Below are 14,978 nucleotides of genomic sequence, written 5' to 3' on the forward strand. Positions count from 1 at the left end.
ACAAATTGGGCAAAATATTTTTTTTCACTCTGCACACTATTAAACTGCAGTTTGTTGCAAGACGATATGGTGAACACAGTTAGTGTAGCTGGATTTAGAAAGAGTTTAGATAAGTTCCTGGAGGAAAATCCATAAACCATTAGCTGCCATGTAGGCTTGGGAAATTCACTGCTTATCCCTGGCTATGAAAAAGAAGAATTAGATCTATTCTTTGGGACCCTGATGGGTGGTTGTGACCTAGATTGGACAGTGGTGGAGACAGGATTCTGGCCTTGATGGACCTTTGGTTTGACTGTGTGGCATTTCTTATATATCTAAAATAAGCAATTTACTCATGTTATTTCTTTTCTGTTCTGCCTCTTTCCTTTTCCCTTATCTTTCTTGTGTTTTATAACTGGACTAAGGCAAATTAAGATTTTTAGCCAAAAATAAAAAGATTATTGGAGATGCTTTGCCAAACGATATCATCTTAGTGTTCACTTTACTAGTCCATAGTTTCATTCTCTTTCCTCCTCATCTGACTACCATTCATATGATCTCAGTTTTTCAAGTTGTCCACCAGATCCTCATTGTTTACAGCTTTAGAAGGATAGAGCTTATATTTTTTTTATTGGGTTGTAATGTTGCCCCTCCAAAGGTTGCTTTATTTGCAATAGCTAGTGCTGCAAGCTGAATATTTTTCTGGCAAAACTGTTGAAATGAAGAGCTGGTAAGCTGGTATTGAGAAGAGATTTTTACCTTGTTAGTCATCTTCCTTCTAAATGCACTCTTGCTGCACGGAAGGTCTTGGCCATCTTTAAGAAAATCCCCAAATTTCATCTTCTGTCTAACCATGCGTTTCATTATGCTGCTGAACTGAATGGGACTGTTTCGTTTTTATTGTTCCTATGATCTTATGGAGGCCTATGTGAATGTCAAGATACTACTATCCTAGGAAAAAAGAGCCCTTTTTAAGATGTGCAAGATCAATGAGCCGGTAGAGCACAGACTGGAAGTGCTTTCTCCTTACGTATTTCTAAATGGCTCTCAAATAAAGAATTATCATGCAGTAGCTCTAACACTTTCTTAGGTTTTCTTTCTCTCATGTCCCCTCCTATACACAAGGCACGTGAAACTTGCAGCTTACTGACTGACAGAAATATTCAATTTTCTAATTCCATACATTTTAGAAAGCAAGTAGTAGCGAGTGAGTTTTAATAATTAAAGTAACATATGATGCTAACTTTTGTTTCCTTTTTATAGAGGGGTAAAAAAGACAAGATAGCCAGTAAGGGCTATTTTCTCCTCAGTAGATACCTTAATGACACGTTTGTTCATTCTACCTGCAGATAAAAAGTTTGGCGTAAAAGCGAGAGTTAGTGGAGTGTTAAATATAACCTTGAATTTGGTGAAGCATAATCTGCTAAATCAAAAGCTGATATTACCTTGCCTTCAAGTTCTACGAGTGTATTCTGCCAATTGTGAGTATCAAAAAGGTTTCTTTGCTTACAGAAGCACTGTTAGATGTTTGATCCAAAGATGCCTGATTTCATTCAGTGTAATTCTATTAGTATTCACTATTGCAAGTGCCATGTATTATTTTAAAATATATTCCTTGCATAGAATCTTTCATGTTTTGTGTTTCAGCTGTGAATGCAGTGTTCCTAGGGAAAAGCGGAGCTGTAGACCTTATGTTTAAAATCATCGGTCCTTTTAGTAAAAAGAATATTGGCCTTATAAAGTGAGTATGGGCTGGACAATATATTTTAGAGCCATGGGGTGAACTAACTTATCTTGATTAAAGATTTGCTATTGTTAATGGAAACAGCCAGCAGTAAAACAATGAATGATGTTGGCATATCCCTCCCTTCCCATGATCAGGGCAGGACATGCTGACATCATTGTCCTGCCCGCAGCCCAAAGTGGATGTGCTTGGCTGCAACAGAATAGAAAACTGTCCCAACTGTAAGCCAGCACACAGCTTTCTTGAGTATAAATGACACAGGCACATTTTACTTGACTGACGAGTGAACTACCTTCGGTCTTGAGCAAGAGCATGGCAGTAACCAACCAAACTGCTTATCCTTTGACAGGGGTGGAAATATCCCCGGCACCTACACTTCAGTGCCTGCTGCTGGAGTAGGGCCAAGAGGAGCTGCAGCTTAGGGCCATTCCCAGCTGTCAGGCCACTCAGAGTGGGAGAGACTGGAGAGAGGAAGGAAAGAGGAGGGGAAATGAGAAATGGAAAGAAAACGGAAAAGCAAATCAAAGAAAGCACCTTAACAAAAAAAACTTATAAGGAAAATAAATACATTTTTTTCCTAATTCCTTGAAATGTTTACTGGCACTCTCCTCCCCAGATCTTTGATATATAAACACTACTACATGGACTTTAAACCTTCCAAAATTAAAGCTAACCTTTAATGAGCATAAATACCTAATTCTTGTAATTTTCAGATTGTCTTCCTTTTCCGGCGCATCTGGTTGCACTTTGACTACTTACGGGCAGATTTTAAAAGCCCTGCTCGGGTAAATCCGCCCGGATTTACGCGAGCAGGGCCCTCGCGCGCCGGCGCGCCTATTTTGCATAGGCCGCCGGCGCGCACAGAGCCCCGGGACACGCGTAGGTCCCGGGGTTTTTTGAAGGGGGCGTGTCGGGGGTGGGGCGGAGCGGATGACGCGGCGTTCCGGGGCCGGGACGCGGCGTTTCGGGGGCGGGACCGGGGGCGTGGCGTGGCGCCGGCCCAGGGGCGTGGTCCAGGCCTCCGGACCAGCCCCCGGGTCGGATGACGGCGCGCCAGCAGTCTGCTGGCGCGCGTAGATTTACATCTGCTTCTAGCAGGCGTAAATCTAGGGACAAAGGTAAGGGGGGGGGTTTAGATAGGGCCAGGGGGTGGGAAAGGGAGAGGAAGGTGAGGGGAGGGCGAAAGAAAGTTCCCTCCGAGGCCGCTCTGATTTCGGAGCGGCCTCAGAGGGAATGGAGGCAGGCTGCGCGGCTCAGCGCGCGCAGGCTGCCCAAAATCGGCAGCCTTGCGCGCGCCGATCCAGGATTTTATAAGATACGCGCAGCTATGCGCGTATCTTATAAAATTCAGCGTACTTTTGTTTGCTCCTGCTGCGCCAACAAAAGTACACGATCGCGCTTTTTAAAAAAATCTACCCCTAAGAGTTTACACTCTGTGGTTTTGCTAAGGTGAGATTATGGAACCTTTGGGGAAGGGGGATGTGTCCATTACCTGCTTTACCCTGATAATTACGAAAGCTAGAAATGGTTTTCAATTTCAGGTTACCATACTTTTCCTCTGTCCTGGCATCTGGAAGAGTGCACTCATCAGCGCATTGCAACACACGGTATCCACTTGTTAGCTACCGTATGTTGAAATGCTGCTTACAAATATGTCAGTAAAGGACATGAGGGAGCTTGATAATTAATTTACAATGACTGATTTAGTATAACTGCGTGGCTTCTTCATTAAAGGGCCATGAAGAAGGTGGTATATAAAGCAAAATTAAAAATAAATAGCAACGTGGAGGGATGATGGAAGAATAGATCTATAAAATTAACATATGGATTTTTCTGTTTTGTTCGCTGACTTATACTTTGTGTTTTCTTGTTAAATTAACAGGGTTACTTTAGACACTCTTGCTGCATTGCTAAAATCAAGTAAGTGTTTGAAATCCCTGAGAATATGTCTATTCATAGATTTTACCAAGTCAGTTTTGATACTACTGTACTCACCTTTCTGCAAACTTATTTTCAAAGGGAAACTCCCTAAAGAGTTTTCCTTTGAAAATGCATGTGGATTTTGAAAATGCAATCTGTACTTGTACTTTGAAAACCCCGTCTACTTTTCTTGTGGACCTTTGCCACATAAGAGAGGAAGGGGGACAATTTTCCAACTGCTTTTTTTTCTGCGAGTAAATATGTGTACCCTCAAATGAAAAACATTTGAATATAGCCACCTAAATGCAGAGGCTTGCTTACCTTTCCATGCTTGGAAACTTTTGGAGGAAAATGTTTGCATGTGTATATACCAGAGGGAGTCTACCAAAATGGTTAGTGGTCTTCGTTTTAAAGCATATGGGGAAAATCTTAAAGATTAGACATGTATATCCTAGAGCCAGTGATTCTCAACCTTTTTTCTTTTGAGACGCACCTGATAGTTCTCACGTACGTGACCAGTCACTGAACATATGACAGTCCCAAGGCTAAATGTAAATGTACACTTTGCATCCACAGGAACCCCCCCCCCCCCGACCCTCAGCAATGGGTATGAAGCAGAACTAGAACATTCCTCATACAACTCACCATACAAAAATATATTCTGGTGTTATTTCAATAACAACAACGCAAACTCCCTCTACTACCAGGTGCAATAGCTCTACTTATAAAAAGTCATTAGTTCACCACCAATATACCTATTGAGAAAACACAACAAATAAGGAGGTCGATCCTGTAAGGCCGCGGTAATAACAGTGTGGCAGTGTCAGGCGCACCCTTCCTCCCCGCACGCACAGTTCTCTTCACTAACTCCCCGATACTCTCCTCTAATCGCATGCAAATGCGTGCCGCGGCTTTAAAGCGGTAGGGAAGGGTTATGCCCGCGTAACCCATTTTACTGTATAGGCGCTTAATACAGCGCCTATACAGTAACCAGGGTGCGCTGGTACCTGTCATTTCAAATGTCATTTGAAATAACATTTGAAATGACAGGCACCATGAAGTGAAAAAAAAAATATACCAAAATATGTAAAAACCTGAGTGTTCAAAAAAAAATAAATTTTAAATACCTGTCGGAGGGCCGCGTGGGTCCAGGCGGCGGCGGCGGGAGCCGGGTGGTCGCGTGTTAAATCTAGGCCGCGGGCGGGTGGGCGCCTGTTCCAGGCGGCAGCGGCAGCGGCGGCGGGGGGACACCCGTTAGTTCGAGACGGTCGGTGTGCGGCGGGTGGTCGCGTGTTAAATCTAGGCCGGGTCCGCACAGGCGCGCATTCATTCATCCAGGCAGAGGTTCGCCGCCGGCTCCGCCTGAATGAATGCGCGCCTGTGCGACCCCTGCGATTCGGCGCTCAAGGCAGTCACAGCATTCATTCACTGCCGGTGGGGGCTGCCGGGGCAGCCCACACCGGCAGTGAATGAATGCAACCCCTGCGATTCGGCGCTCAAGGCAGTCACATGCCGTGACGTCTCGCATGTGACTGCCTTGAGCGCCGAATCGCAGGGGTCGCACAGGCGCGCATTCATTCACTGCCGGTGGGGGCTGCGAGGCAGCCCCCACCGGCAGTGAATGAATGCTGTGACTGCCTTGAGCGCCGAATCGCAGGGGTCGCACAGGCGCGCATTCATTCAGGCGGAGCCGGCGGCTTTCGCCGCCGGCTCCTCCGCCTGGATGAATGAATGCGCGCCTGTGCGGACCCGGCCTAGATTTAACACGCGACCACCCGCCGCTCACCGACCATCTCGAACTAACGCGTGTCCCCCCGCCGCCGCTGCCGCCTGGAACAGGCGCCCACCCGCCCGCGGCCTAGATTTAACACGCGACCACCTGGCTCCCACCGCCGCCGCCTGTACCCACGCGGCCCTCCGACAGGTATTTAAAAATTTTTATTTTTTTTTCTGACAGGTTTTATGTGTCCCACATCATTACATTTTCTCTATCATCTCTGTATCGCTTTTTTTTTTTTATTGTGTTTTATTGTTTTTGAGTGTCTTAAGCGGTGTCGATGGATTTGTTACTAGACTCACAGTCCTAACTCCTACTAGGGGGAGGCGGTAAAATAACACGTTACGGCCGCGGCAAAACAGTGCGTTACTAATGAGATAACCTGAGCGCGCTTTACGGTATCGGAGGGGAATAGCTAATTCCTTCATTATACAGCTAATTCGTTCATTTACATGCCGGGTGGGGAAGGGTTACGCGTCTGTTTTAAGAAGCGCTACGGACGCGCGAAACTGGAGACTGTATCGCTGGTTTGCCTTACGCGTCCGAATTGTGCGCAGCGAGCTCGTTACAGACGAGAAATCTTCAAATGAATGTTACTGTATCGAGCTGAAGGTGAGGTATTTTACTAGCCTACATGCTAGTTAAATACCTCACCTCGGTCACACACACAAAATCGACCTTCAACAAGTACAAAAAGAGCACAAATTATAAATATGGAGACCTAATCTGGAATGGAAACCCAAAAAATCCACTCTGCATGCAGAACAAAACTGGAAAAATGGTAACAGAAAAATAGCACCTAACGTAGTACCAGGATCTGCAGTAATGCACACAAACTAATCTGCACAAAGTTACATCTACATTATGGCATGCACTCAAATGGAACAACCCCACCTATAAAAAGGTAACACTACAAATATTAAACCAGGCCCTAAACACCAATACACCTCCAATTAAGGAAACAAAAAGGCAAGCTGCTATAAATCCGCACATAGTTTTATAGTTGTCAAACTATATGATTAAATGTTTCAAAAGAGCTGATGAATAGAACAACATCTAACAATTAAAACAATTAAAAACTCTTAAATATTAAAAATTCTGCAAACAACCAATAAAATATTTCAAACAGCAGTCACGTTACATAATACCCAATAATTAAAATGACAGTCAATCAAGAAAAATGAACTTAAAAGCCACCTTTATTTACCCTCTCCAGCAGTCGTCCTACTCCTTTCCCTCACACCCCCCCCCCCCAGGACCAGTTTCTGTCTGTCACATACCAGTCACCTCCCTCAATCATACACACATTCTCTGTCTTGCTCTCTCACACACAGACTGAAGCACCCCCTCCCCCCCACAAGGACCCACTCATCCTCTCACATACACACCACACACACACACACACACACACACACACACATACTGGCCCCTAGATGAACTGCTCGGTCTTTGGCCCCTGCCGACCTGGACTCTGGTGGCAGCCAGAACTCCGATCTTCTCCCCGCCGGCTGTGGGTAGGACACGACATACCTGCCGATGCTTGGCGACATACTGGTGTGTCAAGACAACACCGGTTGAGAATCACTGCCCTAGAGGAAAGGTGAGATAGGAGACATGTGATAGAGATATTCAATGTCTCAAAGGTTTCCATGCACAGGAGGTGAGCCTTTTTCAATGGAAAGGAGGCTCTAGAACAAGTGGTCATGAGAAGAGGTTGAAAGGGGGTAGACTCAGGAATAATCTTAGGAAATATTTCTTTACAGAGAGGGTGGTGGATGTGTGAAACAGTGTAGGTGGTGGAGACGAAAACAGGATCTGAATTCAAGAAAGCATGGGATGAATACAGGGATCCCCCTGTATTCATCCCATGCTTTCTTGAATTCTAAGGAAGTGATGAGAATTATAATGCTAATTAATTGGACGGATTGGCAGACTAGATGGGCCACCCAGTCTTTTTCTGCCCTCATGTTTCTGTGACTGGTATTTGGCCATTGATAATGCTGAGAACAGCAAAAAGGAGAGGACCCTTCTCTGGGAATTTTGAAACCCTGTACCTGTGTTCATGGTTGAGAAAAAAGCAGCAAATTTATGTAACCCCCAGGCTTGTGAGTTTAGAATCTGGTCAGGTAATATGTTGGATTGGATGGGGCTCAGAAGTAATTGGTGTGTAAGACTCTTTTGGACAGGGAAAACTGACAAAAAAAAAATCCATGTGTTCTCCTCCCTGCCTGAAACTGGGCATCTAACTAAAATCCTCTTCACACCTCCATGTGGTTGTCCCTGTTTCATTGACCTGCAACTCTGCTATCCAATAAAGGGAGTCTCGCATATCGGCTGGGTAGTTCCAGCTTGCAATAACTTATTTACTCTTAAGGCATAATCAGCAATAAAACACATCAGCTTTAGTTATGGGCTCCACAGAAGAGGTAACACCTCATATAGCCAGGAAGAACAAACAGCCCTTTCCTGTTAGCACTGCAATAGAGTCCAAGCATCTAGACCTGACAAACAATATACATTAGTCAGTATCCAAGATAATCCCATCAGTACTTACCCAGTCGTCATGGGTTCATTGAGAGGAAACTGATTCCAAAAAGGAACAAGGATTTCTAACATGTTATCTCCATATCTCCTCCCAGGCTCCAGAAATAAAAAGAAGCATAGCACCTAGGATTTTCCCTTAGATATTCCCATTTCCTGGCAAAATCCAAGAGGCTCTTTCTGGAGTGGTAAACCAGAAGGTCTTTAGGGAACTAACAGGAGATATCACAAACAGATCTGGTTCACCTGAACTCCTAGTCAGCATTTTTTAAAGAATTCAAAAATCTCTCAAGGACCCCCCTTCCTCAGGAATTCATGGTAATTAATATATCAGTTACACTTCCTCTGTAGGCTCTTTCTCCTTTACAGTTACTAAAGGCAGAGAAATATTATTATAGTTTTATACTGTAGAACCATTTCATCTTATAGAATAAAGGTGGGAATTAAAAATTAGATGTTATATACATAAGAACATAAGAAATTGCCATGCTGGGTCAGACCAAGGGTCCATCAAGCCCAGCATCCTGTTTCCAACAGAGGCCAAAACCAGGCCACAAGAACCTGGCAAGTAACCAAACACCAAGAAGATCCCATACTACTGATGCCAGTAATAGCATAGGCCATTTCCTAAGTCAACTTGATTAATAGCAGTTAATGGACTTCTCCTCCAAGAACTTATCCAAACATTTTTTAAACCAAACTACACTAACCGCACCAACCACATCCTCTGGCAACAAATTCCAGAGCTTAATTGTGCATTAAGTGAAATAATTTTCTCCGATTAGTCTTAAATGTGCCACATGCTAACTTCATGGAGTGCCCCCTAGTCCTTCAATTATCCGAAAGTGTAAATAACAGATTCACATCTTGTTCAAGATCTCTCATGATTTGAAAGACCTCTATCATATCCCCCCTCAGCCGTCTCTTCTCCAAGCTGAACAGCCCTAACTTCTTCAGCCTTTCCTTATAGGGAAGCTGTCCCATCCCCTTTATCATTTTGATTGCCCTTCTCTGTACTTTCTCCATCGCAACTATATCTTTTTTGAGATGCAGTGACCAAAATTGTGCACAGTATTCAAGGTGCGATTTCACCATGGAGCGATACAGAGGTGGCATGACATTTTCCGTTTTATTAACCATTCCCTTCTTAATAATTCCTAACATTCTGTACTCGGATCAGTCCAGACCATGGGTTGAGCCTCCTGTCCAGCAGATGGAAGACCAAAACTGAAAGGGTATCCTATATCAGGACAGAGCCTACCCTGCAACCCTTCAGTATTTGTCTGTCTCCAGCAGATGCAACAGCTGACCCTGCGGTTCCCTGATATTGGCTATTTAGCCCTTTTCCGGTTGGGTACTCTTATTCTATCTTTCAGAATCAAGCAAGTACTTTTAGCCTCTGCATAGTTAAAAAAAAAAAAATCCTCACATTGAATTGGCTCTGGTTTTCTTTTTTCTTTGGAGACAGCGCTGTCTCCTTGCTCTTGTGGGGCTTAGGGGGGCTTGCCCCTTGTATTCGATAGCCTAAGCCCCTTTCCCGGTGATCCTTTTTCGGGGTGAAACTGGTGGTCCAGTCACTCCCCCCTTACCTGGCTGCCTTTTGCTCCGGGATGCTCCTCCCCCGGCAGTGCTTCAGGGATGTGCAATTCCCCTGACTAATGTAAAAAAAAAAAAAAATAAATAAAATAAAGCATAAGAAAGTTAATTAAGCCGGCAGCCAAGGCTGTGTACTAGAGGAGTGAGCAGGGTTTGTTCCTCTGCCTCCGCTCCTCCCAGCAGCAAATTTACAGCAGTTACAGCAATCAGATGATTTTTTGCAGCTCGCGGCTCCTCTTCATTGAGTATGCCGCCCTCCCACTGCTGCCTGGCTTGTGGTGAGCCCTCGATGCGTCTTTCGCGGGAGGGGCTCTGTTCTTCATGTTTTCCGGGTGGGGAAGGTCCCTCTCCGGCAGCGCTGCCAAAGCAAGCCCAGGGTCGCTCTTGTCAGCGCATGGCCAGGCCGTTCCCGGGTCGGCAAACCGCGGGAACGGCAGCCATCTTAGGTGTTTCAGCAGATCCCGATTCAGGGCTGCTGGGGGCTGAGTACTCTAATTTCTTGGGGTCCCCCCCCCCTGATTTGAGCCCCATGCAGCCCCAGGACGTGGTCCCTGACCCCCCCCTCCCCTCCGGCAAGTCCAGGCCACGTTTTTCATCTGAGTTTGTTCTTCTCATGCACAAATTCTATCTGGCCAGCTTGCAGGAGGAGGAGGGCCCTGCTTCAGGTCCCCTGCTGGCCAGAATTCCACGATTACTCCCTCTGCTCACTCTCACGGCTCCGGATTCGCGGGGGTCCTTCCGGGTGTGGGTGGTACCGGGGGCCTTTCCCCTGCCCTCCCCAGACCCTCTGGCGCCTCTGGTGACTCAGGCTCTGGATCCAGACCTGGATTTGGCTGGGACGCTCCCCCCTCTGGAAGGGGATGACCCCGTGTTCTGCGATTATTTCAGAAGGAAGAATTGGAACCCCTCATTCCCTTTGTCATTCAGGAGCTAGGGATTGAGGGGCCCCTGGCGGATACTCTCACTGCCGCCCTGCCAGCCCACATGGACCCAGTCCTGGCGGGACTCAGGGCTCCTGCTTGCGCTTTTCCTTTTCATCCTATGCACAAGTTGCTGCTCCTCCGGGAATGAGAAGCACCCGAGGTGGGGCTCCGTGTTGGGAGAGCCATGGACAAACTTTATCCTCTCCCGGAGGACTGCCTTGACATGCTGAAAATTCCCACCATAGATTCTTCAGTTTCCACTGTTACTAAGCACACCACTATCCCAGTGGTGGGAGCCATGGCCTTGAAGGATGTACAGGATTGCAAGCTCGAATTCCATCTCAAGCGTATCTTCGAGGTTCTGGCTTTGGGAGTTCAGGCGACAATCTGCAGCAGTCTCATGCAGCGGGCAAGCCTTAGGTGTGTTCAACAATTGCTCGGCACCCAGAACCTCCCGTCTGCAGAGGCGGAGCAGGCTGAACGGTTGGAAGGTGCCATTGCCTATGGGGGTGGATGCTCTGTATGACCTTCTTCAGATTCAGGCGAAAACGATAGTTTCGGCGGTCTCCACCAGACGACGGTCTCCACCACCCGTCGTCTAAGTCGCGGCTGGACACTCTGCCTTTTAAGGGTAATTTGCTTTTTGGCGAGGACCTTGAGCAGCTTATTAATTCCTTAGGTGAAAATAAGGTTCATAAGCTCCCTGAGGACCGACCGAAACAATCTCGAGCCTTTGTACCTTTCCGTTCCTGCTTCCGGGGCCACCGGAAATATACTTCTCGGAGGTGCAGTGCCTCCTCTAGAGGTTACCCCTCCAAGTCTCAATCTTGGTCTCAGTCCTTTCGAGGCTGCCCCCCCTTTCGAGGGGGCTCCCCAGCGGACCGTGCCAAAGCCAGCTTCACAATGAGATTCGATCGATCCATTCCTTCGTTCCCAACCTAGGTGGTCGTCTCTCCCTGTTTTTCGAGGAATGGGTGAAAATCATGTCGGACCAGTGGGTCCTCTACATAATACGAGACAGTTACACTTTAGAGTTTTCTTGAGATCTACCGGACCTCTACGTAGTCTCTCCTTGCGGACGTCTGAAGCGGGACATAGTGGACCAAACTCTCACCAAGCTCCTGGGACTGGGAGCCATTGTCTCAGTCCCGGCGGAAGAAATTGGCGCCAGCCAGTATTCTATCTACTTCATAGTACCAAAGAAGGACAGTGCCTTTCGTCCGATCTTGGACCTCAAAAGGTCAACCGAGCCCTCAAGGTGCCACATTTTCGGATGGAGACCCTGAGGGCGGTCATAGCAGCTGTTCACTCCGGCGAATATCTGGCCTCTTTCGATCTGATGGAGACTTACTTGCACATCCCGATTCGCCCCGAGCATCAGAAGTATCTTTGCTTCCACATTCTGGGCCAGCATTTTCAGTTCTGGGTGTTGCCTTTCAGACTAGCCACCACGCAGCGCACCTTCACCAAGGTCATGGTGGTGGTGGTGGCTGCTCTATGACGGGAAGGATTTCTGGTACATCCTTATCTGGACGACTGGCTCATGCGGGCCAAGTCGGAGAACCTCTGTCGCTGGGCAGTCGACCAGGTTTTGACTCTCCTTACCTCTCTCGGGTGGATAGTCAACTTCCCCAAAAGCAATCTTCAGCCCTCCCAGGTGTTGGAATTTCTGGGGGCTCGATTCAACACCCGGGTCGGCAAGATGTACCTGCCACATGCTTGAGCTCTCTAGCTCATGGAACAAGTGCGCAACTTAATCTCGCTCCCACTCCCGACGGCGTGGGACTACCTTCAAGTCCTGGGAACTATGGCTTCCACCATAGATCTCATCCCCTGGGCCTTTGCACATATGCGACCATTACAGAGAGCTTTACTATCCTGCTGGCAGGCGGTGTCAGAACAGTTTCAAACGATCCTCCCGCTTTCGGCCTCTACCATCGCCGACATACAGTGGTGGCTATCGCTTCCGCACCTTCTGAGGGGAATGCCTCTTCAGACTCCACAGTGGATTATAGTCACTACGGATGCCAGTCTCTCCGGCTGGGGAGCAGTCTGCCAGTCTCAGTCCACGCAGGGATACTGGTTTTCGGTTCAGTCCCACTGGCACATCAGTTGTCTGGAGGCCCGAGCAATTCGACTGGCTCTGAAAGTGTTTCTTCCTTTGTTCTGCGGCAAGGCGGTTCGAGTCCTCTCTGACAACTCCACTACGGTAGCATATATCAACTGGCAGGGGGGGACCCGGAGTCGCCTGGTGGCCCTGGAAGCCAGCCGGCTTCTTGCCTGGGCGGAGCGTCACCTGGACTGCCTTGCAGCCTCCCACATCGCGGGCAGGGAGAATGTGCAAGCCGATTTCCTCAGTCGCTAGCGTCTCGATCCGGGCGAGTGGGAACTCTTGGATGGAGTGATGGACTTGATCATCAGTAGGTGGGGTCCCCTCACTTGGACCTCATGGCAACTCTGAGCAATGCCAAAACCAACCGGTTCTTCAGCCGCTGGAGGGAGCACTGCTCAGAGGGGGTGGATGCTCTAGCTTTGCCATGGCCTTCAGACTTCCTTCTCTACGAGTTTCCTCCTTGGCCTCTGGTGGGAAAAGTTCTCCGAAGACAGAAGGTGGCCGAGACGGGCCTCTTCATCTCTGCCACCTTCCACGCCTTCTTCGGCAGGGTCTCATATTTTTCGACCAGGTGGATCGCTTCTGTCTAGTGGCCTGGCTTTTGAACGGAGATGACTGAGACAGAAAGGATATAAGGAGGAAGTTATCTCCACCCTCCTTCGGGCTCACAAGCCATCGACTTCTTTGGCTTATGTACGCGTTTGGAAAGTTTTTGAGAACGTATGTGCTGAATCAGGTGTTTCGGCGCGCTTAGCCCCAGTCTCGGTGGTTCTTTCTTTCCTTCAGAAGGAGCTCTCCAAGGGTCTTTCCTTCAGCTCATTGCGCGTCCAATTTTCCGCTCTCGGCTCTCTTTTAGGTCAAGTGGAAGGTCACGCTGTGGCGTCTCAAACGGATGTTGTTCGGTTTCTGAGGGGTGCCAAGCACTTGAGGCCACCCGTCCGGTCAACCTGTCTGTCCTGGAGTCTCAATTTAGTCCTTCGGGCCCTCTGTGAGGCTCCGTTCGAACCTCTCCTTAGGGCTATTCTCAAGGATCTTACGCTTAAGACAGTCTTTCTAGTGACTATTTGTTCCGCTTGACGGGAGTCGGAGATCCAAGCGTTCTCCTGTTGGGAGCCTTTCCTGAGGTTCTCGGATTTGGGGGTTTCCCTTAAAACTGTTCCTTCCTTCTTACCAAAGGTTGTTTCTTCTTTTCATGTCAATCAGTCGGTGGAGCTCCCTGCGTTCTCTACGGAGGACATTGCGAGTTCATTTGGGGGTGATCTTCGCCGGCTTGTTGTGAAACGCGTTTTACTGCGCTACCTGCAGGTCACCAATGAGTTTCGGGTCTCCGATCATCTTTTTGTTCTCTGGAGTGGTCCAAATAGGGGCAAACAGGCTTCTAAGACTACTATTGCCCGATGGTTGAAGGAGGCGATTTCGTCGGCCTATATCTGCCAAGGTCGGGCGGTTCCTGAGGGCTTAAAAGCTCATTCTTTACATTCTCAGGCTACTTCGTGGGCAGAGAGTCAATCGGTCTCTCTGCAGGAAATATGCAGGGCCGCCTCATGGAAATCCCTGTATACCTTTGCTCGCCATTACTGTCTTGATGTGCAAGCTCCGGTCTTTGGTTCTTTCGGTCGGCAGGTGCTTCGAGCGGGACTGTCTCGGTTCCACCCGTTTTAGGGAAGCTTTGGTACATCCCATGGTCTGGACTGATCAGGGTATGTACAGGGAAAAGAAAATTAGTTCTTACCTGTTAATTTTTGTTCCTGTAGTACCACGGATCAGTCCAGACATCCTTCCTTGTTTTCTTTCTCTGCCGTCCACTCGAAGTTCTTTCTACAGGTCTCTGGATGAAAGTTACCTATTATTATCTTAAGGACACCGGAAGCATCTGTATTTGATGACCAAGGATATGCAAGAGCGTTCTTCTACAGAGTCCATTCGATGTTTGTAATGGCTTAGTTTGTTACTCACTTGAATTTTTGGTTACTTACTTGATCTTTCTTGGTTATCTTTGTTCTTATCTGCTTTGACAATGGTTATACTGAAGGGCTGCAGGGTAGGCTCTGTCCTGATATAGGATACCCTTTCAGTTTTGGTCTGTCTCCATCTGCTGGACAGGAAGCTCAACCCATGGTCTGGACTGATCCGTGGTACTACAGGAACGAAAATTAACAGGTAAGAACTAATTTTCTTTTTGCTTTTTTGACTGCTGCAGCACACTGAACAGATGATTTCAAAGTATTATCCACTATGATGCCTAGATCTTTTTTCTGGTTGGTAGCTCCTACTGTCCTTCTGACTCAATTATTGACAAGAATAAAGGACATCAGCTGCTACAATAGACCCATGTCACTTCCATCAAGTGGATGCCACTTCCATCAAGCATGGAAGTGGCATGGG

General features: G+C 47.5%; 1 protein-coding gene across 4 annotated transcripts in view; it reads left to right on the forward strand.

Annotated features, from left to right (window-relative positions):
* Window positions 1-14,978, forward strand: part of AGTPBP1 (ATP/GTP binding protein 1) — a 567,598-nt gene that overhangs the window by 204,254 nt on the left and 348,366 nt on the right. For all 4 annotated transcript variants that reach the window (XM_029617286.1, XM_029617267.1, XM_029617279.1 and 1 more), the window contains 3 exons: window positions 1,329-1,460; window positions 1,627-1,720; window positions 3,606-3,643. In XM_029617286.1, coding sequence (XP_029473146.1) covers window positions 1,329-1,460; window positions 1,627-1,720; window positions 3,606-3,643 — 264 coding nt within the window. The remainder of the gene's footprint in view (window positions 1-1,328; window positions 1,461-1,626; window positions 1,721-3,605; window positions 3,644-14,978) is intronic.

Source organism: Rhinatrema bivittatum, chromosome 1 (genome assembly GCF_901001135.1).
Source record: "Rhinatrema bivittatum chromosome 1, aRhiBiv1.1, whole genome shotgun sequence".
In the NCBI taxonomy this organism is placed as follows: Eukaryota; Metazoa; Chordata; class Amphibia; order Gymnophiona; family Rhinatrematidae; genus Rhinatrema; species Rhinatrema bivittatum.